Source organism: Anopheles maculipalpis, chromosome 2RL (genome assembly GCF_943734695.1).
Source record: "Anopheles maculipalpis chromosome 2RL, idAnoMacuDA_375_x, whole genome shotgun sequence".
Classification (NCBI taxonomy): domain Eukaryota; kingdom Metazoa; phylum Arthropoda; class Insecta; order Diptera; family Culicidae; genus Anopheles; species Anopheles maculipalpis.
The window spans coordinates 27,924,513-27,951,663 of NC_064871.1; the positions used below are offsets into that span (position 1 = coordinate 27,924,513).

Consider the following 27,151-nt stretch of genomic DNA (forward strand, 5'->3'; position numbering starts at 1 on the left):
GGTTATGGTGCTGTTTGTTGATTGCAATGTGCTTTTCGGCTGAAACGCGATCTTTACACCATCGTTAAAGATCGATTCACCATACGGAGTGAAAAAAAAAGACGGTAGTGCACGGTTTATAGCTTCTGGTTGTGTACTGAGCTATCCGCACCCCACAGGTCATACCATGGCCCGTACGCCTTACCGTCCGAGGCGATCGATTTGGTGGATTTGCGCTTTTGCTGTTGCTGCTGCTGTTGCTGCTGACCATTGTTTTGCATCTTGGCACTGATGCGGGACTCCTGCTCCGATTCGTACTTCGATTCGGCCAAGTTCCCCTTGGAGCTTTTAGATCGGCGATCCCGGGTCTGCTGCTGGCGAGACTGCTGTTGCTGTTGCTGCTGTTCCTCCTCCATCAGCTCATCGTCCAGCGTCATCGAAGCCATCATCGTGTCATCATCATCATCGTCCAACTGGTTACCCCGACCTCCATTACCACCGGAAACACCACCACGGAACGTGGAGAATGCCATCTTGTCATCGGGCATACCGCGATCCTTCTTGTCTCCACGCCGATCCGTCATCATGCGCATCATGGAACCATCGGCACCGTTTGCCTTCCGATCGCGGCCAGACTTTGCCACCAAATGATCATCCACAACGATACAATCGTACGGGTCGGAGCTGGACGAGTTGCGCTCCGTATCGGTGCCACTAGAATAGTACTGCTTCAGGATCTCCTTACGACGAACCGTCTTCATCAGCATCATGTCATCCATCATACCATCGTCATCGTAGAAGCTTGTGTCCTGCATCATGATCGAGTCGGCAGGAATGATCGAGAAGTCGTCAAACGTTTGATCCTGGTAGTACTTGTTCAGGGCATCATTGTTTCGATTTTTGTTCGTTTCACGCTCTGTCGTGCGGTATTTGTCCTGCTTGCCTTGCTTACCGCTCATCATCGGTGCCTCACCGTACAGTTCCTGCTCCTGATGCTGACGGTGCAGATGTTCTCCAGCGTAACTGTGGCGGTTGTTATTGTTGGTATCATTTTTACCACCTCCCTTCGACTGTTTGCGATCACCGTCTCCACGGTCTCGTCCCGTACGACCACCGCGTTCCTCCTCCTGCCCACCACGGCTTGCCTTCTTTTGTTGCTGATGGAACTCCTGGTCAATTTTGGAGATGCGCTTATCAATGTCAGATTTGGTAATCGGGAACTTTTCCTGTTCCGGCATCATTGCGATGCTGTGTGGTCGTTCTCGGGCCGGTTCACGCAAATCTCGATCACGATCGCGCGACTCTCGATTGTTACCCCGCACAAGTGTGCTCGTGTTGCTTTCGTTATCCATCATACCGTTCGCATTTCCTCGTGAGTTATCTTTGCGACGTTGTTGCTGCTGCTGCTGCTGTTGCTGCTGTTGCTGCTGCTGTTGTTCCTCTTCCGCCTTGGCCGCAATCATTTCCTTCTGCTTCTGCTTCTCAATCTGCTCCTTTTTGCGCATGTTCCGCTTCAGTGTGGCTTCCTTCTTTTCCATCTCGCGCTTTTCACGCCCAGTCGGTATGATGTCATTGTGCTTCCACATGGCCATCCCCTCAAGGATGTGGTCTTCCGACTTGGAGAACTTCCAGAAAGATTTAGTGCGCTTAATCTTCTGCGAATCGCTCTGGTTCGGATGGTTTTCCGAGGACATGCGGTTGCGCGAGCGATAACCGTACTCCAGCGTTCCCGAGTTGCTTTCAGCAATGTTACCATAGCTGTTGGCCTGACGCATCATCATCTGGCTCTGGTGGCGTGGTCGAGGTGGCACAATCGTACCGTAGATATCGTCCTCATCATGGTAGCGTGGCGAAGGGACACTGCTGTCACGACCACCCGTCCTGGTCAGGGTCGATTGATCGTTCAGCAAGTTCTTCTCGGAGCGGGCCGATCTGCGGAGCATAGTTTCGAGTGAGCAAGTGGGTTCTGGGCGTTCAGATTGATTATTCCTTTACCAGCGCTGTTAGCGCATTTTGCAGATTCGTTAGTTTCAATATCGTTGCAGCATAAAATAGTTGTTAAGATTAATTATAGATTTTTTTTACACCCATATACTCTCCACAAAACCAAAACTCATTCAAGCACCAAAAAATCTGGTAAATTAATTAGGAACAGTATAGCAAATGTAAATAGTAACAATCACCAAGTAAGCCTTCACCGAAATAAGCAAATTACCTTCCAAATAGTAGACTATACCCACCTTATCGGTACGCGATTCACTGGCTCTTCGTCTGAATACAGATCTGCTTCCGGTTGGGGTTGTGGCTCGTTGGAGAAACCACTGTCATTGCTGCTATGCAGCGAGGCACTAGCCATTCCGTTGCTTTGCCGTTTCTGTTTCGGATTGCTGCTCGATGGCTGCACATAGGAATGCATGGAACAGAAATGTTAGAAGGAACTCTAAAATATAGCTCAAACTTTATCTAAAACATTCTTACCGGCTTGCTGAAGTTCATCGTAGCCGAACCGGATTTGCGTTTATCCGAAGCCATTGGAGGTGCACCGGCCGACGAGAAGCTGTTAGACTGTGGAATTCCACCAGACCCACCAGATCCTGATGCTCCATCGTGACGCTGCGGCTTGCCACCGTTGTAACTGTTCGGCACAACCGGTGTCGGTACGGGAGCCGGCAACTGTGGTGGTGGTCCTGGCTTCGGTGGCTTCTCACCTCGCGATAGGCGTCGGAACTGCTTCGACTGGCGGTACTGGATCGTGTCCCCGAACATGCGCGTTGGAGATGCATCCTCTCCTCCGTGGTACGATCCAGACATCTTCGTCAGACTATCGTCGACCAGCGTACTCTCGAGCGATGTATCCGGTGTATGATCAAGCTCAATATCGCTCGGTGGAGCCTTTACCCACTCACTGATACTGCAACAAGAAACAAGAACACATGATACCACATTAACGCCTCTTTCGCCGTATCTCCCCATTGGCGGCAACTTCCACTTACCTCTCCTTATCATCACGCTCGGTCTCGGTGTAGGCTATCGGGAACCAGCCAAACTTTTGCGTGCGCAGGTTCTCCCCAAACTGCCATCCCTTGGCCCGATCGCCCACCAGCGCAATCCGATCGCCCTCGAGAAAGCTCAGCTGGTTTTCGCCCGACGACAGGTACGCGTACAGTGCCTTCACCGTGGGCCGCTCCCAGTGCGAAATGTCCGGTTTGCCGTTACTACCACCGCCAACCATACTGCCAGCGCCGCCTCCACCACCACCACCGCCGCCTCCCATCATCATCATCCCGTGATGGTGGTGATGGTGATGGTGACCACCCAGCAGCGTGCCGGTATTGTTGTTCAGATTAAACTCGGACTTTGCCCGCGGCATCTGGAGCGTGCTGTTGGCAACGTCTGCCAGCGAGCGCATATCAAGACAGGAGGCATCGATGGAACGTGTTTTGCGCAGCTGGGACGCAATCGATTCCCGATCGTCGTCGTCCTCGTCTTCCACGTCCCGCAGCGCCTGCTTCGCTGAGAACATGTTCTCCACGTTCGGGGGCAGAAATTCGCGTGTCGCCGCCACATCGTTCCAGTTGTCCAGTGACTTTTCGATGATCATGTGCCCGGAGTGATGGTAAGCCATCCAGTGTTTCGCTAGCGAGCACTGGCGCTCCAACACAAACCCGTACCGGCGCCGTTCCTGTGTCATTGCGTTCTTCAGACTCTGCTCGCAGAACTGATCCAGCTTGTGCTTTTCCTCCTCGAACGCTTGAATGCTCTTGATTTCCTTCTCCGCCTCCTTGGGTGTGTTTTTCGAGTTCTTCTTGCGGTACTTCTTCATCGTAGCGGCCGCCTTGCTGTAACTGTCCGAGCGCATCTTGTGCTGCTGGAGAAACTTCTTCTGCTCGAACTGTACCACTTTGGTGTCTTTCTCGAGATTCGTTTCCAGCGGCACTAGCAGATCGACGTAGAATGCTTTCAGCTGCGCGGGAAAAGGTAAACCGGAGGAAGAAAACAAAGCACCAAAAACAACCAGGTGTTAGTATACGAAGCAGTTTTCTAATCTCGCCCGATTGCAAACTGCACAACGCAATACTTACAATATTCATGTGCTGATCCTGGATCTCTTTGTACACACCGACAATGTTCATCAAGGCGGAACCTGTAATCAGTGTTAAAAGAAAGGATCTTAGTGGTATGTCCTGAAGTCTAGGGTTGGGGTGGAAAATTAAATGTAAGGTTAACAACTGCCACTGGCATCAGCAGCCACCGTTCGCCGTTTTGCTCATTAATCGTAGTGCTGTAGGAATGTTGATTTATGAAAATGGAAGGTTAGACGGTCGTGTTCATGTTTATGCCGTCGTGCGAAAAGAAACGGTTGGTTCTTGTGAAACCATTCTGAGTGCGAGTGTGCTGTGGCTCGCTTAAAGTACTGTGGGCAAGCTCCGGCATACTTTTACTCGAAACGGTTCGACCAACCAGGAAAAGCCTTAAGGTAGTAGAAAGGTACCACTATTATACCTTTCTGATACGTGTTTACAGAACCACACATAGGAATGCAGGAGATTAAAAGCAATTTAATGACTTAGGGAACCGAGAAAAGGATCAACAAAAATGTACAAACACATACTGCAAATTATTTTATGCGTTTGTAAAATTCACTCGTCGATCACTCTGCACAAAGTAATAGATCATTAATCAGTAAATTCAAAACAAAACATTTTAATTTACTTCACAACCAATACCGTTCCAAACCATCCGGTTGACAGAGTGTCGAGAGAGAAACGACAAGCAACAATTGATTATTTATTTTGTTTTCAATTTACCACCCTGCCATTCATTGAAATTGAGCTCTTTTCCTTTTGCAATTCTTTTTTTAAATGATACATTTTCCAGCCAACAGCACTTTTCCCCAGCAGGGTAAAATGGTAAGTGGATGGTTGACTGCTTTTTCAACCCGTCCATCTTTATGCGCAACCGATGACACACGCATTTGGACATCGAAATAAATAAAATTAATGACTGCCGGTACAGTGTGCAAACGAACGGGGCCCATTTTCACCGGAAACAAAATAAAAACAGGCATGAAAATTGATTGATGATGTGTTGCTTCGTGTGTAGTATCTCTTCCATTGCGAATTTTCTCTCGAATTTTGGTTGATCAAATATAAAAAAAACAGTAACATGCAAATATGCACCAATTTGCATCATCATCATCATCATTATTGTCGGGATGTAGTTTTTTTTCACTTTATCAAAGGACATCATTTTTCCACTTGACCATCAAAGGACATTCATTTGCTTTTGAGTTAACCGGGGGGAGGAGTTTTATATAAAAAAAAATTATTTCACCTGGGAAACGAAAACAAAAATACAAATAAATAAAGCATAAATTCATCAAAGAGCAAAGCGTATTTTAATAAAATCATCATGCAATGAGTTCATACATCATACAAGTTTTTGTGTCTCTCTACTTCTCTTCTTGGCTTAACAACATCTGAGGTCGCGCCGGTCATCGAACGGCTTACTAGACTAACGATACCACTTAGTTGGATAGTCAGTCCTCACTACGGGGGGACGGTCCGGATTGGGATTTGAACCTCGATACTGCCGTTTGAAGACCGGCGCCGCTGTCGCCTATACCACCAGCCGCCCAAGTTTTTGTGTACTTTTTGCCAATTGGAAAGGTTATTTGGTGATGCTGTACAGAACACGCGAGAAAAGTTGAAAATTGTTCTACAATCAAAAATCGGTGTAGGTGACAGCGGCGCCGGTCTTCAAACGGCAGAAGCGGGGTTCAAATCCCATCCGGACCGTCCTACCGTAGTGAGGACTGACTAACATCACTATGTGGTAGTCATAAGTGAAAGCAATACGGCTAGGACTTTCTTACGAAAAAAAGTCGTATCTGTAATATTTTTTTATTTTTTTTTTTATTCATAAAGGACGGCCAGGCCGTATTGCTCGTATCTGTAATATGAATTGCAAACAATCTCCTAAAAATCGGTAAAGAGGGAATCATCAGTATCGCACTATTACATTTCCAGTTCCATAATAAAAAATCACTTTAAAAAATTTGTACTCATTCCAACCAAAATTTTTTTTTTTTTTTTTTTTTTTTATTCATAAGGGACGGCCAGGCCGTATTGCTTACAATAAACTTAAAATTAGTATACTCCTTTCCTCTTTGCTGGGAGACATTTCCTTCTCCGAGCTGTGAAAGGGCACCATATCCCGGGTGTGCTCGGTTGTTCCGTTGCGTAAGTTCCGTCATCCAAAGCCAAAGTCGTGTTCCTAGCGAGGGTCTTATCATGTGAGGGTAACTTATCCCGGGGTATGTCAGGCGTTTCCATGCTCGTGGTCCAGGTGGTAGCGGGGGTCTTGATCGTTTTCCATTTCGAAGATTCCTGATTGTGTCCAATCTTGAAGTCTTCCTCTCCCTTTCGCTGGGATGTCCATCCATAGCATTGGCCGCTGCAACTGCTTCCATATGGTACCCAACCCTTCACGCATCGTACTCATTCATACATTCATTCATTCATTCATCCATTCATCCATCATCATTCATACAAGCGAGGTACAACATATATAAGACAGACAAACAGTGGGAGTAGTGGGGGGAAAGGGGATCACACTAATAATCCGTTAGCACGGCAGAAGAGAAAGATTACTCTCAGGTAGACCTCGTCGCAGTCTCCCAGCAGGTCCCGAATTGGAGTATCCGGCAACTTTCCAATGCCCCGGACTGCGTCTAACAAGGCGGGTCGAGCAGCCTCGTATTCCACACAAGACCATAGAAGATGATCTATGTCATGGTATCCGAGGCCGCAGCCACATACTTTGGAGTCGACCTGTCCTATACGCTGGAGATGCGCGCCCAAAGCGAAATGGTTAGACCTAAGCCTAGACATCATTCGAATGAACGCACGATCACCTGAGATGCCGTGGAACCAAGGCTTCAAGGACACTTGGGGAGTGATCGAATAAAGAAACCTCCCGAGCTCATCGGTGTCCCACAAACTCTGCCACCGAGCCATGCAGAGAGACTGTGGGGCACGCATGTACTCGTGAGGTAAGATAAGCCTGTCGAAAAAGGACCCTTCCGAAGCACCCTTTTTGGCCAATTGGTCTGCCTTTTCATTGCCGAAGATTCCGCAATGTGCAGGCAGCCAAACGAGAGATATCCGGAATGATTTCTCAAACAATGAGCTTAAGACCTTTAATATTTCTTTTACGAAGTAGTCCGGGCTCTTAATAGCCTTCACAGATTTTAATGCTTCGACAGCGCTTAAACTGTCGGAGAATATAAAATATTCGTCTGGAGGACAAGCACTTATTATTAACAAGGCGTAAAAGATTGCGGCGAGCTCCGCTACATATATCGAGCATGGCTGGCGTAGTTGGAAATATGCCTCGGATACAATGTTATATACGCCAAAACCGATGCCCTGCTCTGATGAGGATCCGTCAGTATAAAAATGGTTGCTGTTACAATGGCCATACTTTTCCACAAAAATGCTGGGAATTGCTGTCCTGCGAAGACTATCGGGGATAGACTTGGTTTGCTCTCTCAACGAGGTGTCTACTCTAAACCGGGAACTGCAGGACCCTGGTAAGCTGGCACGATTTGAATTAGCTTGAGTGCTAGGGTGTACCTGTAAGGAAGTAAAATCATGAAAGGTTTTCATGATTTTACATTTAGAACCTATCTCATGCAGTGTTCGAAAGTTCTCGATTATCAATGGGTTTGATACTGTAGAGCGTACGAGAAGGCGAAGCGACAGTAGCTCAAAACGGAGCGGAAGCGGCATCACTCCACACATCACTTCGAGCGACATCGTGTGGGTTGATTTCATACAACCCAATGCGATTCTAAGACAACGGTACTGGATACGTTCAAGACGGATCAAATGCGACTTGGATGCCCAATGGAAGCATATGCATCCATATTCCAAGACGGACAGTATCGTTGTCTTATATAGCTTGAGGATATCTGATGGGTGTGCACCCCACCAGAATCCTGTAATTGTTCTGAGAAAATTGATTCTTCTAGTGCATTTTTTGACGAGATAGTCAATATGTGCCCTCCACACATTCTTGCTATCGAACCAAACGCCTAGGTATCGAAAAGATCTGGCAATGGATATCTTTTTGTTATACATATGTATATCAAAATGGGGGTTTATCAAATTATTGCGTCTATTATTCTCTGTGTCGTAGAAAAACGAGAAAATGAGCATTTCTGTTTTCTCGGGCGAAAACTCGATACCTAGGTTTCTGGCCCACACTTCTAGGTTGTCCAGTGTGGTTTGCAAAGGCCTTTGAAGATCTGCGATGTTGTTGCTGGCGACTGATACAACACCGTCGTCCGCCAATTGCCGTAAGCTGCATCCGGGAGCTAGGCATGTATCTATATCGTTGACATAAAAGTTGTACAGCAAGGGACTCAGGCAGGACCCTTGTGGTAGTCCATAGAAACTGGCTCTTCGAATTTTTAGATGGCCGTTATCGAAATTCATCGCCTTTTCCGAAAGGAGGTTAAAAACGATGTTATTTAATTTCGGGCTTAAGCCCGCAGCTTCTAACTTTTGACACAGCACATGTACTGACACTGAGTCAAAAGCCCCCTTGATGTCAAGAAATAGAGAGGCCATCATTTCCTTTCGGGAATGCGCCAGCTCTATTTCGGATACAAGAAGCGCCAAGCAGTCGTTGGTACCCTTGCCTTTGCGAAATCCAAATTGGGTACTTGACAAAAGGCCGTTGGACTCGAGCCAGTTGTCCAATCTAAAAAGAATCATTTTCTCAAAAAGTTTTCGCAGACACGACAACATCGAAATCGGTCGATACGAGTCAAACTCTGATGCGGGTTTGCCAGGTTTCAACAGGGCGATAACCTTCACCTCCCTCCATTCCAACGGGACGGTATTAAGCTCCAACATGATGTTGAAAAGCCTCAATAGCCGTTTCTTCGCCAGATCTGGAAGGTTATGGAGCAACTTGTTCCTGATACGATCCATTCCTGGCGAGGAATTGTTGTTGGAGTACAGTGCAAGCGAAAACTCGACCATTGTGAAGGGGGAATCCATTGAGGAATCACTACCAGGAGCACTCTGAGTGAAAGGAGGTGCTTGAGCGAAGTCTGGGCAGATTTTCTGAGCAAATGGCTCTAGCCATGCCCCGGAAACTCTTTCGCTCTCGTTGGACGCTCTGCTATTTCGCATCCTTCTCGCCATGCTCTGTAGCGAACTGAGCGAAGTGGAAGGACAGAGGTTATTTACATACCTCCTCCAGTAGCTTCTCTTTTTTGCCTTAAGCAAGTTTTTGCACTTGCGCTCCAGTCCTCTATATTGATCATATAGATCTGTGGAGGCAGTGGCTCTATACTGGGCAAAAGCCTTCCTCTTCGCTGAGAATGCCGCTTGACAATCCGCATCCCACCAAGGAGTAGGGGGTCTTAAGAAATTCCTTGCCTGTGGGGGCGGCCTTGTTTGGGCACCAAGGGCGCACTCATTTATCGCTAAAACGAGATTTTTGTGCTCCTCGTTTGGAGAGAAACTGGGTTCAATACGGCGTAGCCAAGCAGACATTAGATCGCCGTATTTCGTCCAGTCGATGTTCCTCGTCAAGTCACATTCGACGGGAACTGGATCGGCTGAACGAATCCCATTGATAATAGAGATCTTGATTGGCAGATGGTCACTGCCAAGCGGGTCTTGGATAACCTTCCATGTTGAATCCAACCCTAAGGATGACGTACATAGAGATAGGTCTATTGCGCTATTCCGTGCCATAGGTGATGACACCCTAGTTGCTTCACCAGAGTTTAGAATAGTCAACCTAAATGTGTCGCAGAAATCCCTAATGATTGGTGCACGGTTATCATCGTGCAAGCATCCCCAATCTTGCCCATGAGCGTTAAAATCGCCTAGGATAAAAAACGGCTTTGGTAGAACCGTAGCTAGCGTTTCAAGATCCTTTTTGATCTTCTCAGAGTCAATGTTGGCTCCCGGTGGGATATAAATAGAAGCAATAGAAACGTCAAGATTTCCTAGCTTTGCCTGGATCGCGACATATTCGATGCCCTCGGGTGTAGGGAGGGGTACTCTGCTGAAGCTGTGACTACTTCGAATACCAATTAATACTCCCCCACCACGCCTATTACTAGTTGGGTCAAAACGATCTTGACGTATGATGTTATATCCCGGGAAGGTTATTTGTTTTTCTGGTGAGAGCCAAGTTTCGCTTAGGGCAAACACATTGCAATTATGATGCCCTAATAAAATTTTGAGTAGGTCTATTTTTCCAATAAAACTTCTGCAGTTCCATTGTAGTATGGTAGCCATTGGACATATTATTCGTCCATACGGACCATCATACTAAGACAAGGCCATTGTTGCAGCCATTGTTTGACCATTCCTCTTAGGAAAGGGAAAGCCAAAGGGATCATACCCGCAAGTGGTTGCGGGAGGTGGAGGGACTCGATCAGAGATTGGAGAATCTCTGTTAGGCTAGGGATCTGGGAGAAGGATCTGGGTTCACTTGGGAACGCCAGGTTTTTGGGACTCGGTTTTTCACGGGATTGGGAGGGAATACTACGAGAATCACGTGTGGGTTTGTCCCGTGGGGGGAGTGGCGTTGTTTCCACGTGACGCCGTGGTGCCTTTTTAGGTAAAGATTGCATCTTTTTTAAGGTCTTTTTTGTTGGCAACCTAGGGAAGATCGATCGTTTTACTCCCGTGAGTGGAGCCAGATTGGGCAACGATTCGTTTTCCGCTGCTACTGAGAGCGGGTCGAACGGATTCACGCTTGGGGCCGTCTTCAAAACATCGGCGTACGATCCCCTGGCACTTTTTATTGTGGCCCGCTTGTGCTCTGCCTGTCTTCTACGGTAGACAGGACAGGAGTTTACCTCGTGCCATTGCTGATTGCAATGCAGACACTTTTCGGCTGCGGACTTGCACTCTAATGTGGAGTGCGCTCCTTTGCACTTACTGCATTTTGTTGCATTCGTGCAATAAGGAGCGGAATGCCCAATCTGACTGCAGTTAATGCAAGTCGCGATTTTAGTTACAAATGGTCGACGGATTGGTACTCGAAGTCCCTCAAAAAGAAGGGAATTTGGCAGGACTGTACCCTCGAAGGTGATTCGGAGCGAGGATGTCTCGCGATACACCTTCTTTCCGTCAACCAAGCTTGAAGCGTACAATTTTTTTACCTCAAGGACCTTGGCACGAGGAGTTGATTGGTGCAAAAATGCCCCCTCTCCGTATTTTAGGATGTCCTCTAGGGGGTATTCGAAATCATCTACAACACCGATGATTTCCACCAATCCACCGGGTATATATACCCGGTAATCCTCCGTAAAGGACGGGTCGGCCGCTATCATATTGGCCTGTGCCCGGTCTTTTGCAGAGACCCGCAACTTGTTCGGACGCAGCCGAAGAACATCCAGGACCCCTGGATATTTTTTATAGATCGATGCTGTGATCGATCTTACATCCAGGGGCTTATTCCTGGGCATGAAGAAAATATCATGCACCCCTTTATAGGATGCATGATACGCCCTGCTTCTCGGTTTCGGCTCCACTGCGGGAGACGCCGACGAGGCCCCGTGAGACAAAACCGTTCTTTTCTTTGCCGTTAGTCCTGGATCAGAATTTTTGCGCTTCACTGTAATGAAGCACGTTTCTGATCCATCGTTCGGCTCTACCTCCATGGTAGAGCCGGTGCTAACGGATCAACACAGAACAAATGAGAGGGAGAGGGATGACACGATACGTAAGGATAACTTACCGGACGGCACTTAGTGAGAGAAGTAGTACACCGCGCAAGTAGCGAGAGTACTTATACGCGGCACCGCTCTCTCACCTACACACACAACACTGCACGGGGACAACTACGCACGGAGAGCACAACTGGACACCAAACACACGGTTCGCTTCGCACTTGTTTCACTCTCTCACTTACGATGCGTGATTTCTGGGTCAACGGCTTTGCTGTTATCGTAATCTCGCCTATTTCGTCGCCTAGGAGCGCTTTAAAAGACGTCTTAATCGCTCGGTGGTTGGAGACGGAATGACAACCAAAATTTTATGTTTGAAGAAAATAGTCAACTTCAATTAATTTTACGTATTTCGGTAAAAAAAAGAGAGTGAAAATGGGTTAAAACTTCAACCTACGAGAACGAACGCGTTCGTAACACGAGTAAAAAATCAATCAACTAATAAAAAGCTGTGTTTAATAACACAAAATGCAGCACTTGCTAACGAAGTACACAAAAGGGATAAAAATAATAAAACGAAAATAAAAACCCCCCCGAAAGGAAATGCACTCCAAACGAAGTACGCCGATATGCTGTTCCGTAGCATCGTCAGTACGGCACACAACGGGATCCTTTTTATTTGCGCGACAAACTTCTCCCCAATCACACCAGCATCCAGCAGTTGCAGGTGGTTGTTTATTCAATGATAAAAAGTGCGGTTTTTAATAATGAACCAGCTTGAAAAATAAGCGCAATATTTCGCCGGCACTAACCGTGAGGTTACGCTACCGTAAAGGCTGTTCTTTTATTTTTGTGTGTTATAAAAGTGCAGCTGACGGTGCCATTTTTCGCTTTTGTTTTCATCTCCAGTTTTGCTCTATGGCACATTTTTGCATCACCCGCAAAACAAGTTACCACGTTCGGGCACGTTCGGGAAATGAATGTGCATTCTTGTTTTTTTTTTTTTGCATCCTTTTGGTCGATGTTTGTCGATGGTAGTGGTTCATCGATTCATCGAACCGACACACGTAGGTACGTAGCAGCACGTAGAAAACCTTCGCACATGCAATCGTATGCAGCCCGCCGCTAACGTTAGAAGCGTGTGACACTATCATCCCATCGGAAGGGTTGCCGCTATGCATTTTTATCCTTCCCCCATTGCAAATGTGCAAGTGCACACATAATCACAATAAAAAAACGGACCTGCACCGGCACACAACAAATCTAAAATTCGAATTTCATCCCGCATATGTAAGGAGCCGGTTTGAGCCGTGGTTCAATCGATTTGCATTCGATTCGGCAGGTTCGGGCTGAATCTAAACGAGTATCTCCACTGCCGCTAGATGCATACTGCGGGCAGCCAATCAATCAAAAATCCACCGATCGTAGAGAGTGCACGTGCATCGGTTGCAGACATTGCCGCAATAAAGTTCACCAACACACGCACTCAAGCGAACCGAGGCGGCAGGAAAGATGCAAAAAGTAATGCAACAAGGTATGCGGGGTTCCTCGACAGGAAGTACCACCTTCGATCAGCAGTCCTGTCTCGGTCCACAAGTGAGAGTGGTTTGCAGATGCATTCTTCTGCAGTACATCATCACGACACAGGCTGCACTTTCGCTGCACGCTATTTACTGCTGCGATCCTGCAGGGTTTGTTAGGCCGTTGACAGTAATTGGACACTGATTGAGGTGGCTAGCCGCACCATTAGCCCGGTCCGTCCGTCCGCCCGTCCGGTTTAGAGAATCCGGCTGCGGAAGATGTTGTCACGCACGGCGTAGGCAAAAACGCGTCGATCGGCTCGGATTAACAGCGATCAGATGGGGTACGCTGGAATGTGTGCAGGTGCAAAGAGAAAACGGACGGTGATAACTTCCAAAGACACATCAACTTGAACGAAGGTTATCAAACACTTTCCAGTGTGTTGACCATCGTTTCCTGAAGCAACACAAAAATCTGCCTCATTCCTCTAGCGTTAGCCGATGGTATTAATGGGAGAGTACAAATAATCGCCACGCCATCTTGAACGGTATGCTGCAGCTCTTTGATGCGCTCACGCACAATATGATAAGAGGTATATAAAGCGATGGTGGTGAGATAATCGAGAGGTATGATGGCCGGTAATAAGGTGGTGATATCAGAGACTGGTTGCAGCAAATGCTGCTAATTGATGAAACCATAACCATGGCGTGTTTTTGGAGCGGAAGGCCCGAGGATGATATCCATGACAGGCGTGGCAATCAATAGATTAATCGGTTCTTCCGTGATGCTACAAACAGCGATGGAGCATCTAGTTGATGATGTCGATGAACGGAACGATGATTATATTAATTTACACTAATAAATATCATCTATTCCAATTTGTGCTGTGATTTTAGCTGTCGTTTACAATGCTTTCACGTTCCAATAAATGGGATTTTATAAATAACGGAAAAGACATTTTATAATAAACAGAAATTATATTTTTCTGCCTCTAAATTCTGCCTGCCAAATCCGGATTTCTTATTTGCATATTTGACTTCATAGTGCCAACAGTGTATAAACAAGCTACTTCCAAGCACTTCCTACAATACGCGCATGGCATTTTTCCTCCAATAGTACCGATACGACTGCAAACGATAAAAATCTCGTGCCAAATGCACCGTAAAGTAAATCGAGCTGCATAATGCTTAAATCACTCACACAGAAAACGAAACGATTGCTGCCTGAAGAGCCCAAGCCAGCGAACACATTTCATTTGCACTGCGTGCTTTTTGCCCCACTATCGTAGTACCGATATCTGAAAAGCACATAGCCGCACACCTTGCCAAATCGTACGGCTAGATCGTACGAAGTGATATTTGGTTATCGTAGTTCTTTTACCCATTTTTTTTCCTTCACAACTACTTTTCTGTCTTCCTGGTTTGAGCAGGGAAAGCTCCGAAAGCTAGCGGCAGACATATGGTGAGGTTTCATTGAATTTTCCACCTCATCAGCACCACACAATCTGATGTAGTGTTGGGAAATTGAATGAGCAAAAGGAGTCAACAGTGAAGGTACAGGAAAAAAGCTCGTAGCAGCAAATGGAAAGAAAATATAGATGGGAAAAGAAATTACCAGCAAAAGCGCTCATACGGTGCTGGATTCTCGCTTCGTAGATGGAAAACACACTCACAAAACTCACCCAGTCACAGGATTCTACAGGTATCGCCTGGAAGCTGAGACAGTTGAGCACAACGATAGAAAGAGGTTTGTTGATTTTTCATTTTCAATTTAAGGCTTCTGGAGTCGGTGAAGCCTAAGAGCAGAATTTGCAGTCCTCTTAGAACAGGAATGCTTTTTTCCTACTTTTCCGGCATTCAAGGTGACTTTTTCGTTTCGGCCCGTGAGGAAGCACGCAGCAAAGCGTAGAGGAGAAGAAAATGGATTTCTTTCATTGACAGATGCATACACGGATGATGTACGGACCGGCAGCACATCTCGACATCCTTAATATTGGCTGATAAGATTAGTCGTCAAATATGGAGCTTTTTTTTTTTTGTTGTTGGGCGAATTTAATTTCTTCTCTTGCTGAATTGGAAACTGCTCGCTAGTCGGGAAGCGATCCCATTTCCAGTTTGTTGAAATTAGATTAATTTCCTGGAATTCAATTTCTAAGTGCACTCAACCTATCTCGACGTGACATGTTTACGATGAATGCAATCATACAGAAGAATTCGTGGGGCATTTGATGTGGGAATTATGTTTTATAGATCCAAAAATGTATCAAAATTTACTCTATAATTCAGCAACTGCACTCCAAAGCCTTTTTTTCTAAAATTAATCGACATTTTATCCTACGAATCATATTCCAAGAAATTGTGTACCAAACTTCATACAATATTCCTAAGTTTATTTAATTACCGTCCATTTAAAAGAGCTTTGAGCTGATTTTTAATCCCCCTCAACGACTGCTCTGGAGTGCAAGAGCGCATGTCAACGAATAATAAACCAAAATACTTAAGAAAAAATGTATGACCGGAAACATCATAATTTATTTCCACTTCAATCTGCTACTCAGCAGGAAAAGCATTCCACTCCCATGAATGTATTTTGCAAATAAAAAAAAAACTGGAAAAATTAAGTTAACCTTCCCACAACCTGTTCGCAGTTTGCTTGAGATCGTGTGAATGTGAATACATGCTCGCATAAACGGGTTCCCTCCGTGGTGCACAAGGACACACGACCGAGCGCTGCACATTAGCGAACGCATTAAGCAGAAGGGGAAATATCAAAGGCTGAATTGCACCACAAGTTTTGCAGTAAATGGACCGATGATATGTCCGCTTGGATCGATACCAAGCGCTCAGATGCATTGCATTGGTTGCAAGAATGCACAAACGTGCGTTAATGATCGACAATTGTCAGCAAGCATACAGATTGGCGATTCAACTGCATGCACACCATCTAGGACGGGTTAAAATAAAGTTTCATCATGTGCACAAATCACAAGAGCAGGACGTTTGAATCGCCAGGTGTCAGGTAAGACGCGTTCCGAGTGCTTACCAATGTCGATGGTTCCTCCCTGTTGTGCATTGACGGCGATCTTCGCGAGTGCCTCGTTGAAAACGTTCGATGCGGTGGACGCCCCGTGCAGTGCCTTCAGGTACGCCTTGCCTGCGCTGATCAGCTGTCGTGCTCCGGGATTGAACTTTTCCAATATGTTCTGCAAAGAGGGGTAGAAAGAATCGGTGAGTACAAATTCAAAAAGAATTAGTAACGTAAAAAGTGCCATCGCCCGTGAATGGCAGAGCTTCAGTGTGTATCGTAAATAAACATGATTATGCTGCTGTTGTGCCGTCGGTTTTGATGAGGATCATTTGCGAAATCATACGGACCATTGAATGTTCAGTTGGGTAAGCAGGAGAATGAGTATTGCACAGTGCAAAGCGTCTACGATCTTCGATCGTCAAATAGCGAACCATCATAGCGCACAAACTTCCGAACGTGGTAATGAACCTCGGTCTAATGATTGTGCACATCTTCAGATCCATCGAGCACACCCGGGAGTACACCAACTCCCACAAGCGAACAGTGAAGGTTCGCAAAAAATGTTACCGAATCGAAAAGTGTATACCACCGTTGTCAGTTGCAATTACCGCTGACATTAATATCGATACTAATGGGCGGCATCTTTGTGCCTCAGGAGGATCATCTATGAACGAGAATGACTCACCGCGTACGGTTTTGCACACTGCCGGCGGATCATCGAAGATCCAATGCGCAAGCCGTGTGAAGTAATCTCCAGATCAAATTCGTGACTGGAAACACGGGGTCGTCTGTCGGAAGACTTACGGATACGTAATAAACTTTTTTCGTAACTAGTCATTTAGATAAGCTTGATAACTTTATACTTTATGGATTGCTCAGATCGTGATCTTTAGCCGTGAAGTTATACAATAGTTGAAATCAGCACCTTGCAGACCTGAATGACACTTTTTTATTCAATTTTATATTCCATATAAGCTCTTGTGAATAGCATCAAAATAGTAATCTCTAGAAGGGCAATTTTTTTATCAGGATTAGCTATTTCACCATACCGAGATGAGATGCTATCAGTCACGTACGTCACCACACATCGTTGACTCTACGATCCGTGCACGGTCGCGGTACCATGAACCGGTATGAGCATGAGCAATTTATGGAAATTGTCATAATGCACGATTTCGCGATCAATCAAACGCCACCCAACGTCGTCGACAGCATCTCACCGGGCGTTCGTGTCAAACGTTTATGGTTGTCCTTCTTCCGGCATTCACGACATTTTGCTCGGTCGAGATGCAAAGTGGCTAGAGTGACTAGAGTGTTGCGGGTATGCAACGAAGGTTTAGAGAGGGCAGGTTGGGTAAGCTTTTATGGACTGGGAGAAAACCTTCCATAGAACAATACGACGCAGAAAGGAGCAAGTATAAATTTAAAATAAACTGCTTTAAGATGAAGCAAGGAGAAATTGAAAATGTGACAGTAAAATTTAATTAAACACTAGTCGTTTGTATAGAAAAAAAATACCACAGTACAAGTAGTAACTGTGGTAAAAATACAACAGTATTAGTAGATAATGCTTAGGAAATATTTCAAATACCAGCAGAAGTAAAGTTCAAATAATTTTTCATCAAAAAATGATCAAACAGCAGTACAGAACGTTAGACCCACTATTCCAACCATTTCAGAGGGAAGAAAAGTGAAAAAATCGTAAGAGCTGTCACGATGAATTCGTATTCGTATCTAACCGGAAAATATACAGCCAAAGGGCATCTTAATTGACTTAATATATACATACAATGTTCAATGATTTATTGACATGTGGTACTCAACAGATACGAATTTTTGACGAATTGGATGTATTTCACATACTCAGTTAACAAAGTGAAACAATTTTTTCTATAAGCTTGAACCTAAAGCGAATTTTTTAAGGTATAAAACAGTGATTTGTTTCTTTCTTTCCTATATTGAAAGCTCATAGAATGCCCCCTCGCTTCTAGAGGGTTTCGTTCCAGCACACTGACAAACAACTTTTAATGGGATAACTTTTGTAATGTAATTTTAAACCTGTCGAACCTTTCACTCTCGCTTCGAAACGAAACAATACCAAGGGACAGGGGAAGATAAACCAAAATGCACACAGAAACCGAAGGATGCACACACAAAAAAAAAATGGAATATCTAGAGTCCCCCACCAGAAGAGCATATCCCCGTAGGCTTTATATTCTTTTTCATTCACATTTGAGGAAAATGGAGAAAATTTTCCCCATAAAGAAAGGGCTCACCAAGAGACGCATCGTCACCAACCGTGCCTTCCAGACAAAAACAACAAAACCCCTTACCTTATACTACCCCGGGGTGGGAGTGGGTCGCTCACCAAGCGCAAGAAGGTTGAGCTCAAACGTAATCCGATTGTGCCACCCTTTCCGCAAAGGAAAGAAAAGCAAAAAAACAAACCCTCGCCTGCAGGGACGCTAGCCGATGTGTTTGTGTTTACTTATTTTGTTGCCACATTTTTTATGTCCATTTCGAACGAAATATCTTCCTCGGGAAACGGAATGAGCTATAACGAACGAATGAATGCAATCGATTGGCCCCACAGAACGCTGGACCAAAAAAAGGGAACAGCGATCGAAAAGAAACGCTACCGGATGTTAAAACTTATCCCCAAAAAAACCCATTGAACCCTGAAGAGATGACTGTCGGGAAGAGACAGGAGACGACACACACACACAAGCAAAAGTTACCCTTGGGAGAAACCACCTCAAAGCAAGGAAGCAAGAGCGGGTGAAACCTTTCAAGAAGCCTCACAAAAATCGTCCTCCCCGTCAGATCGTGGTGACGGGGGGAAAAAGTCATCAATACCGTCGTTAGGGCTGATAATGCTTATTTATCGAAGAGATGATAAGAGGATGATGGGTTTGGTTTCGGCTTAGGGATGATGATGATGCTGAACGTGAGCTGCAAGTTGTCTAAATTATTGTAATTAGCGTTTGGAAAAACTTTTTCGAACCCATCGCTGGTACGGGGTAATGATCATTATGATAATAATTTCCATAAAAATGGGCACACAGATTACGCTATGGGTGGGGATGGGATTGGGAAAGATAAGAAGGTGAGCCTGTTACTTTAATAGGGTTGAAACGAGATTGCAAATAGGAAAACGATGAAATTTTTTTTTCTTTAAGCAGATCCAATGAGTATGTTTTCGTATGGTAAATAATTGTAAAATTGTTATGGTCACTCAATGTATTAATTTTAAAGTAAATAAGCAAACAAAAACACAGGAAACAAATTTGTTTTACGAAAATCAAATACATTAGATTATGTGCACTCCTGGGGAAACCTACAAGGCGTGTCCCACCATGTGTATTCTATTTCGAGCATGTAATTTTTTATGCAAACACTATTTAAATTCGATAACAAAAATTGCTTTTGAGCCATTGCGTATTCCCAGTGCAAATCATTCAAACCTTCAGCGGGTGGAAAACGCTGTGGACATTGCAAATAAAGCAAAGAAAAAAAAAATCAAACGAAGCAAACGAACAAAAACGAGCCCTTTTTCCACACATCCTGAGCGCAATTATCATTTCCGCTCAACCATGCAGTGCGCTCTGGACGTTGTCAGGACGCAGATGCCGAAAGGACAAGCGAATACGGAATTGCTGATATACCAAGGCTTAACATGACATTGTGACAGCGAAAATTGTATGGAAATCTCTGCCCCCAACAGCGATAATAGTTTTTTTTTTATTTGTTCTGCAAAGGGTTGAAAGGGACAATATCGGACAGTGTCAAACTTGACAAACGTACCGACCCCCACGGCAGAACAAAGTCAAGCGAGAGTATCTGAACGGTACGAAAATATCGAATCACGTGTAAAAATAAATCGGAAGCCCTTGAAGGGAGTGGAATGCGTGCACTCGGTGAGAAAATGAGTTGCCCACATGAGTTGCTGGTAATGCACGAAAACAGTACTTTGTGGTTCTCGGGAGCTACAGTTCAGCTGTGCGGATTACATGGACTGCACACGTCGCCTGCAGAATGGATGCCTAATAGCATTAAAAGCTAACTACATGGTTGGTGGTTTTTAGTTTTAGTTCTCGAAACTAATTCTACATCGTTGGAGAAAACAAAAAAAAAACCTTACATCAACCTTTCTCGTCAGCTGGATTCCAGGAGAGAAGCCCTGTCAGCGGTGTATAAATATATTTCCTCTGCTTCGTTTTGTAGCGGGTTTTAAGCAGCCAGGAATAGAATAATCCTGGTGCCACAATTGTGAAATCATTCGAAACTATTGTAAAAAGCGTATTATGATACGAATTGCTAATTCAATAACTTGTTGCTTTTGAATGGCTTTACTGTGTTACCACACTTGCCACTCGGAAAGGTACAGGAAAAGTTCAAGAAGTCATGTCATATCACCGTCAGTCTTATTTTGAGTTGTTAGGGGTAACTTTTAGCATAAATAAATTCAAAATTGAAAAAGAAAATAATATTTCATTACTTTAATCAAATAAAAACAAGTTCCTTTTCAAAAAGAATGTAAAGCTAATGAAAATAAAAGGATAAGCCTACAATGCCAAACAAAAACATATAGCGGAAAAGCACAACTTCATGTCCCTTTTGAATATTCTTCATACCGTTCCGGTGTTTCAAACAGGCACACTTCATTAATTTTGGCTAAGCTCGATTCATTTTTCACACTTAATTCCCATCCAACGCCAACTCTCCCAAAAGTGACTCGTAACACGTTGAGCATTAAATCATTTCCCGCTATCCATTTGCCTACCATCCACCGCACCATGTAATACTAACGTCCTGATCGTCCAAAACTGTGTAAAGCCGCACGTACGACACACGGTCACACATGTAGCTGAACTTGGTGTCACGCTGGTAATGTGTGCTCCATGTTCAACCAGCAGGTGTCGGATAAAGTTGCAGCTTCACACTCGGTCTATAAAATGTACCGTCAACATCCTGCTGCAGTCATTGACTGGACCAGCTAGAATCTAGGCGCTTTACTTGTAGTAAGGCGTTGCTCAAAAAGTGTATGTGTTTGAAGTAGAAAGAGTCCAACAACGGTTAGAAATGGTTTCTGAAAAACTGTTTTCTGCCAGGTTTTCCAGTATTTTGTTTGCGATAGTTGTACGTTACCGTACAGCGTTTCTGATGACAAAATGTGAATGACCGACCACACATTACACGGCAGGCGACATCGTAAGATGAAGAGAGCGTTTAATCCTCATCCTCCCCAGAGGGCAGTGAAAAAGAAGGCAAGGATTACTGCCCTGTCGCTGCGGGGTTGTCGAGCGGAAATGGTGTCAGGTGTCGGTCGTATCAAGAGAGCCGTAAGCAGCACACACACACACACCTCACACGCAAGAACTATAAATCTCGAGCAAAGAGGAAACACATGCCGGGCGACAATGGTTTGAATTTTTGCACCCGGAACTGGACCGGAACGGTGCGATGGGGCAGAAAAGCGTCCATTCCTTTATCACGCCCAAAAGAAACGAACTTCTCCAACTCACCCCAACCACGTGGAGGCTGGCCGATTCTTCCCCGAACGGAACAGCTTTAGCACCGAGGTGCAAATAAAACCATTTCGAATCGGTTCAACCGACCGACCGTAATGCGGTCTCCACAATCCGCCGTACGAATTATACTTTCCTGTCGACCGTCGCAATCGGGTATGGTGGAATGGTTGGGATTTTTCCAGCTGTGTCCTGAATGTTTCGGGCATTGGCGAGGATCGAAAGCGGATTACCGACCAGCTGACCAACGGTGGCAAGGATTTTTTGTTTGTTTGCGTTTGTGTTCTCCGTAGCTCGAGGATTAGTTCACTTTTTTTTGCTGGCCCTGTTCTTTTTGCGATTGGGCTTTATCACATTTCGCAGGGATTTCATGATGGATGGTGTGTACTGTTGCCTTTTTGTAGGAATGTACAATTTCGACAATTCCTGTAGCTTGATAAGGATAGGAATACTAAATTTAATTACAATTACATTTACCTGTAAACCACCTTCTTCTCAAAAAATCTGATCGTCGAATTTTACCTGCCTTAAGCATAAATTCAGCAACTTGGCACAAACATGGAAAATCGTGCTACAAGGGAGCATCAGAAAATTCCAGACAAGCATAGTGGTCATCCTTAAGCCTCCAATGCAATCCACAAACCAACTGGACCGTGAATATTCCCTTCTCCACTAGGAGATATGTCCTATTGCCCCGTAAGAGTTTCTCAGAAACAACCAACACGATATCACCGGAAGCTGATTATTGTCTCACAAGGTGACGGCGATATACACAAGCAAAAGGGGTTACAGACAGGCAAGAAAACGAAGTTTGTGTGCTTGTCAATTTTATTGTCAATTTTATGTACATTCCACTATTGACTGTGTCACGTACCTTCCCAAGTGTAGTAGCGCAAACGTTCTAATACCCCACCAAAAACACAACCGGAAACGTATGAAACCATCCAGGATGTCAGATCGTACATCTTGCCTCTCTACGGTACGCCTTCTGTGACCCGGCCAGGAACAAGCTTGTACGGGAATGTCAAACGTGAGGGCAACTCTTCGTGGTACAACACTTGCGCTCGCTCAAAATGTGTAGTAAATAGGATTTTTCCTTCCGGACCTTCTGTTGTGTCGCATGGCATAGCTCACACACACACGTACGGTACATTTGCGCTTCCAACATTCGACACGGTTACGTCCCATTTCGGTCATGCTGAATTTACGGTTGTCTTGCTGTTTCTTAAGCCCCCGAATCTTCCGATCGTCTCGCTGTATCGAAGAATGGGAGAAAATTGTGACAATACGATTTGGTAACAACATGTTTGCTGTTTCCATTTGCTTCAGTTCAGTGTCAAATCGATATCCTCCACCGGAAGTAGACGGGAGATACGAGCGTAACTTCCTATTCCTACGAAATACTATAATCATATTACACTGTCGGAGACGCTAGCTGATAGAGTAAGACACAAACACATTTTATGGGACAGAGAAGCGTCCGAGGGACAACGTTTTATGCCTCACATTTACTATTTATCTTCACCTTTTGTAAGTTTTGTGAGAAAAAGTATGCAAAAATTTCCACAACACGTGTCTTGTACTGTAGTAGAATTTGTATAAGTTTCACTGTTCTGGAAGAATATGCTAATTTTCATGCTGAAAGTTATTTATCCAAAACATGCCTCCAATTTCCCGGCGGCGACTTCGCTCAGCCTACAGCAACTCTTCATAAATCACATGACACAGCAAACGACAAACTTTGCAAAATGGCATGCCCATCCTGATGTATGAAGTATGCTGCTAGTTTATCTTTCTACTCCTCCTTTACAATCCATCTCCTTCCCCTAGATCAAATTCTCATAATTTGCAGATGTCTAGCTGCCTCAGTATGTTAGCATCTTCAGTGTTCTGTTGAGTGACTTCTCAAAAAAAAAAAAGACGCTTTTCCGCTAACAAGAGTGCGAGACCAGCACAGCCGTTACTTGCATCTCTATTCGCGACGAAGTTTGCAGAAAACTTGGCAACTCGCGTCTGGCGCCATCAGGCTAGTGGCACATGCCGCCCAACTTACTGCGAAGGTTGATGTGGAAAAGTTCACACCACCAAACCAGACACTAGGAGTAAAAGGAATAGCGTGGAAGTGACATGTGCACTCGTCGGCACTCGGATCTAGGAAAATGTAACGCAGATGGAGTGTTTTGCGAAATGAAAACTTGATCGGCGCACGGGATGGCGGGTGGTAGACGGTTTGGGCATGTGTGAATCGATACTGCCAGATGCAGTCATCATTCATCATTCACGGAGCAGGTAGGTGCATGCGAGTGATGTTATGATGAAGAGGCACGATACAGCGTTGGGGATGGGATCTTATTGGGTTCAATTTTCCCGTATGGGAAATTGATTGAATCAATTGAGGTTGGATTGTTTTGACATGTCTTTCTTTTTGTGGCGTGTTTTATTGCGGGGTGAAAAAGAAAATCAATTCTTTCATGTTAAAGAAAATGTATTATTTTATATCAACAAAGTAACACAATTCACTTTAATTTTAAAGCTGTAAAATATAAGCCTCTCTTTCACATAAAACTTCTTTGAAAATGTTACAAAATTAGGATTGTTATCAAAAAGAAACTGTATTAGGTAGGACGCATGTTTTTTTTTTTTTGTTATTTTCTAAACCATTTTCTTAAATATCTAGGTCAAGTAGAGAACGTTAAATGAAGATAGAAACGATAAAACCCCCAACCGCGTGTGGGTTGCATAATCCATCCAATCAAGCAGCTCGCAATTGGTACAAGGACGTCCCATTCTTCATTTTTATCTCTCCCATTTTGCTATGGTTGACTCTTTTTCTCGCAACTCTTAAGCGATGATAATAAAACATTGCTAAACCTAGGCAAAAAAGTTTCTCCTGGTTCAACCACCGAGTCTAAAATGTTTAACCACTGCTCACTCAAGACAAAACACCACATCATGAACCGGTGACGGCTTTTTTTTTTTGGAACATTGCCAAGATTTTCGACGACTGCAGCAAGTAATGGCTTGCGAGTGAAGCAACAAATTGAGCAGATAAGACGCAGATTTTGTTCCTTTCACTTGAAGGATTCAGTTTTTCTGTCCTTATCTTAAAATGCTGCTGTGATTTGGTTTGCTTTTCTAACTTTTTAAATGAAACAAAAAGATGATAAACTGAAAGAGAGAAAAGCTAATCATTTTGAAGGATCTTTTAGGAGAATTTTGAATGCTTGTTTTAAATATATTTAACGTGTATGCAGTGCCAACGAAACAGTATTAAACATTTGTTCAAATTGAATTCTATCTAATTTAGCTGATGCCAGGCGGAGAAACTCATTTTCTTCATTAAACCAAATGAAGTGTATTTGTGCTGACTAATTAGTCGTTCGTATTATTCGTTTTGCTCGTTGTTCATATCAAATATGTTCTTTCATTTGCGCTCCTAGAGGTGACACTGTGTTAAATACATTAATTTTGATTAAAAACTGAAATAAATCTAAACTAAAAAATAAAATAAATCATTCAACGGGCACATGGCCTCACCAAAGTTGTCAAGGTAGGTATATTCTTTCTTTTCAACAACACACTATTGGTCCATCGGCCTTTTAAGCACCGTAAAAGCTTCGTACAGTATGAATTCCATTGCGTGTTTGTGCACTTCCCATCAGACATTCCGTTTTATCTCAACCATCCGTGGCTATCGTTTACATAAGCTCCCGTAAAACGGCAATCCTCATGCAAACATGCATCTATCCCCAAGTGCACTGTCCTCAAGCTGCATGTAAAAAATGTTACTAAACATTGTCACTCCCAGACGGCTGCTACTGGTGTGCACCGGTGTCCCGAAAACAGCACAACCAGCACTGTTTCTGCCTGAGAGAAGAACAAATGGATACAGGATGTAACACCGGCTACAACAAATCGGACACAATTCATCAGTCCCCAAAAGCTGGTGCTTGCTTTAGCAGATGCACAATATCCTCAGTACCAGGCACTAGCGAAGTGTGCCTGGTCTATGAAAAAGCTTTGAGGACGAAGCGTACCGGACAGCAGCCATTCAACTGATGTCATACAGATCTACGAACGTTTACAACTTTGCGAAGCAAAATCGCAATGTTTTCGGAGCAGTTTAGATTGTCCGTAAGTCTCGGGGTGCTCCTACTAGAGCTTTCCACAGGTCAGTGGTTGGCACTGATTGTACGTCAAAGCCGGAACCTTTACCTGGCACCGGCAGAATCTATGCTATGCTCACTTCGGCATCACTTTTCATTCCGGCTCATTCCGGCCGGGAGTTGTTCATGCCTTTATCATTCCACAGGAATGGCGCACGAGGCTAGCGCGTCATAAATAGTTACGCTCTAAGCTCACTAGACAGTGTACACCTACCGACAGCCACACCTGTAATCCTGCAGGTCAGGTTCGCTGACGTAGCTGATCTCTACCCAACACTCTTACTGGGGGCAACAAAACAAATTCACAAAACCGGCCAGCAACGATACAATTGCCCTCGCAAGCTATCGACGGTGGTTGGGACCGGGCAAACGGGACGGTTTTGATCCACTTTAACCCACATTCCGTACACAGTCGTCTAACACTGGCTCCGTTCTGGTCCGTGGAGTAGCGCTGAGTGTAAACGGTAAACTGGTTTAGTTCTTTCCAGCACCGTCTCATATGTGCCAGCAAGTGGCGGGAATAGTCTTCTCCATTGGATTCCGAAGCGTACCAACGACCAAGCCCATATGCACGCTTGACTAGGAATGTGGGAAGAATGACGAACTGTGGAGCACAGAACGTTTTCACAACGTGACGTCAGCCGCGTACTTGTAATTGCTTCACCCGTGAAGGGATACTTGATTCCATAGACGACTCCGAGAAAGTAATCTTCATTTGACGTATTGAGATTAATTGCTCCTTATGTTATGTTAAACTTCAGACAAGTTCAACTGTTTTTCAAAATGATGTTCATAACAAAAACTTCTAAACCTTTTTCTAACCACCCCCAAAACTTGGCTCGGTATTTTGAGCTACAAATTCCATACCAAATAACTCGCCCGCAAACAAAAAGCCGCTTTGGTCAGTGTGAGTTTTTGTTGAACAGAATGTTTTATGAGGTGAGCAGATTCAAAGTTTTTACCAACAGAATCTACAAACAGTCAAAACAAAAAGGGCAACAATTTCAAAGGGAAATTTCCATTTCCTATCCATCGAGAGCAACTTTTACTGCGCCCACCTCATATTTTTCCTCACTGTCTCAAACGTACCTTATAGATCCCGTCGACCAGTTTGATGATTTCCTCCGTTTCCATGTTGCTGTTGTCGGTGTACTGATGCTGCTGCTGGATGGTTAGATGTCGATCGACCGTTCGCTGGACCGATTGATCGGCAATCTTTGATC

At 44.6% G+C, this 27,151-nt stretch overlaps 3 protein-coding genes across 3 annotated transcripts in view; 1 reads left to right on the forward strand and 2 right to left on the reverse strand.

Moving 5' to 3' along the window:
- LOC126559640 (laminin subunit beta-1) overlaps window positions 1-23,247 on the forward strand; it is a 379,704-nt gene extending 356,457 nt beyond the window's left edge. The window contains exon 16 of the mRNA XM_050215810.1: window positions 23,235-23,247. The gene's annotated coding sequence lies outside the window, so the exon portion shown is untranslated. The remainder of the gene's footprint in view (window positions 1-23,234) is intronic.
- The window catches only part of LOC126565883 (uncharacterized), a 482,940-nt gene that overhangs the window by 373,153 nt on the left and 82,636 nt on the right, over window positions 1-27,151 (reverse strand). The gene's annotated exons all lie outside the window — the stretch shown is intronic.
- Window positions 110-27,098, reverse strand: LOC126556803 (uncharacterized). Its single transcript, XM_050212320.1, has 7 exons — window positions 27,018-27,098; window positions 16,250-16,409; window positions 4,062-4,123; window positions 2,973-3,943; window positions 2,458-2,890; window positions 2,220-2,377; window positions 110-1,911 (listed from the first exon to the last, which is right to left on the reverse strand). The coding sequence occupies exons 1-7, from the start codon at window positions 27,060-27,062 to the stop codon at window positions 117-119; spliced, it is 3,624 nt and encodes a 1,207-aa protein (XP_050068277.1). The 5' UTR covers window positions 27,063-27,098; the 3' UTR covers window positions 110-116.

Bases quoted from the DNA above. Each gene is read 5' to 3' on its own strand.
- LOC126556803 (XM_050212320.1), bottom strand. From the start codon at position 27,062: ATGGAAACGGAGGAAATCATCAAACTGGTCGACGGGATCTATAAG. The intron at 3,944-4,061 runs GTAAGTATTGCG...TTTCCCGCGCAG, and splicing joins AGGATCAGCACATGAATATT to CTGAAAGCATTCTACGTCGA. The intron at 2,891-2,972 runs GTAAGTGGAAGT...TTCTTGTTGCAG, and splicing joins GAGCGTGATGATAAGGAGAG to TATCAGTGAGTGGGTAAAGG.